Source organism: Colobus angolensis, unplaced genomic scaffold (genome assembly GCF_000951035.1).
Source record: "Colobus angolensis palliatus isolate OR3802 unplaced genomic scaffold, Cang.pa_1.0 Scaffold306, whole genome shotgun sequence".
NCBI classification, from domain to species: domain Eukaryota; kingdom Metazoa; phylum Chordata; class Mammalia; order Primates; family Cercopithecidae; genus Colobus; species Colobus angolensis.
Genome location: NW_012116333.1, coordinates 1426630 through 1428308, shown reverse-complemented (window position 1 = coordinate 1428308; position 1679 = coordinate 1426630). Strand labels below are relative to the sequence as shown.

Genomic DNA, 1679 nt, shown 5'->3' with positions numbered 1-1679 from the left:
GTGTTAGCCAGGATGGTCTCGATCTCCTGACCTCGTGATCCGCCCGTCTCGGCCTCCCAAAGTGCTAGGATTACAGGCTTGAGCCACCGCGCCCGGCGAGTATACATTTTATTCAGTCTGTTAAAATGAAAAGGATGCATAGGGAAGGTCTTTTTGTTTTATTTGTGAAACTGTCTATTATCCACACAGAAGGAGGAATGCTGGTGGCAAGGTGAGGATAGCTGCAAGTGGCAGTCAGTGGAGATTAATTAAAATGACAAGGAGAAAAGAGTAAGAAACCCGAAATGCCTTACAGAAGTAAAAGAAAAAGGCATTTATTTTGCTAACGTTAAAGCATACAGTGGAGGTAGGAAATCAGTGGAGATGGTGATGAAAAAGTACACAGAGGCCACCTGGCCAATATCATAAACTTAGGTGTCTGATAAGGGGCTTTGATTTATCCTGATGTTGGTGGGCAGGTGTAATTAAGTTTGTGTTTTAGTAAGAATTTTCTCTAAACATTGAAGGTTAGATGCGGAAGTCAAGTTAGGAGGATTTTGCTAGGTAGGGTTACAAATGAAAATGCAACAGGAACCAAGTTGATAGCATTAGCGAGTCAGCTGAGTATGGAGAGGTTGCAAAGGAAACAGAAAGTGAATATGGGCTAGTATTTGAAAAATCTGTTAACGATTAGTAGCTGGACAGATTTTAAAGCATTTCCTATTTTTTAGATACAGAAAATTGAGTATGATATGAGAGAATTTGTAGATAGGGAGTGATTCATGATATGTTAAAAAAATATATAAATTATAGAAAAGTACCTTAGAGGAGGTAGAAGGAATCAGGTTAAGAACATGGAAGGATGAATTTTGAACAGGCAGAAAGCAAGGAATAAGAAAGACATTGATGCATCTAAGTAAATGTTTTAAAAGATAATAAATTGCAAGAATTTCTGTTTTCTGGCTTGTATTTTCTGGAAGAAGTTACAGTTTTACTAAGGCAGAGAAAGTATTAAGATAAGGACTCTAACAGGATGGTGGCTTGGAATTAGCTGCCATGGAAGAGTGGTACAGGAAACCAACCAGGGACATGCTGGTGTTTTCCAAATGGCTCTCTGCTGATATTAGAAAGCCCAGTAACCCTAGTACTTCCCTCCCGCAGCCTAGGTAAAGGAGAGGAGAAGGTAAATAGGCGGATGGATCTGAGGCGACTAGTTTGCAAGGTAAAAGTAGTGGGAGGAGATGGAGTTTATGATCAGACATTGGGATTTGGGAATTATCTCACAAGTAAGCCAATTTCAGGTGATGACAATGGGAGTGGGTGACTGAATTGAAATGGAAGTGAATGTCAATTAAATAATCAATAAAGATGATTAGAAAGTATTTCTCAAATGTATATATTCTTTGAAACCATGGGCAAATATATACATTTCTTTTCTAGTGGCAGTGATCCCAGCATGTGGACAGCCAGAGGCCCCTTCAGAAGAGACAGGTGGAGCAGTGAGAATGAGGAGCCTGCAGGGCCCTCACAGGCTCTCTCGCCTCTACTTTCTGGTATGACATCATCCTATTTTTTTTTTTTTTTTTTTTTTTTGAGACGGAGTCTTGCTCTGTCACCTGGCCTGGAGTGCAGTGGCCGTATCTCAGCTCACTGCAGGCTCCGCCTCCCGGGTTTACGCCATTCTCCTGCCTCAGCCTCCC

The 1679-nt window shown here is 41.2% G+C and overlaps 1 protein-coding gene across 19 annotated transcripts in view; it reads left to right on the top strand.

Annotated features, from left to right (window-relative positions):
- Positions 1–1679, top strand: part of PTPN20 (protein tyrosine phosphatase, non-receptor type 20) — a 109667-nt gene that overhangs the window by 47526 nt on the left and 60462 nt on the right. For 18 of the 19 annotated variants that reach the window (XM_011950345.1, XM_011950331.1, XM_011950348.1 and 15 more), the window contains one exon: positions 1420–1532. The exons of the other annotated variant lie outside the window; for it this stretch is intronic. In XM_011950345.1, the coding sequence (XP_011805735.1) occupies positions 1436–1532 (97 nt within the window). In that variant the 5' untranslated portion in view covers positions 1420–1435. The remainder of the gene's footprint in view (positions 1–1419; positions 1533–1679) is intronic. 19 annotated transcript variants of the gene reach the window in all.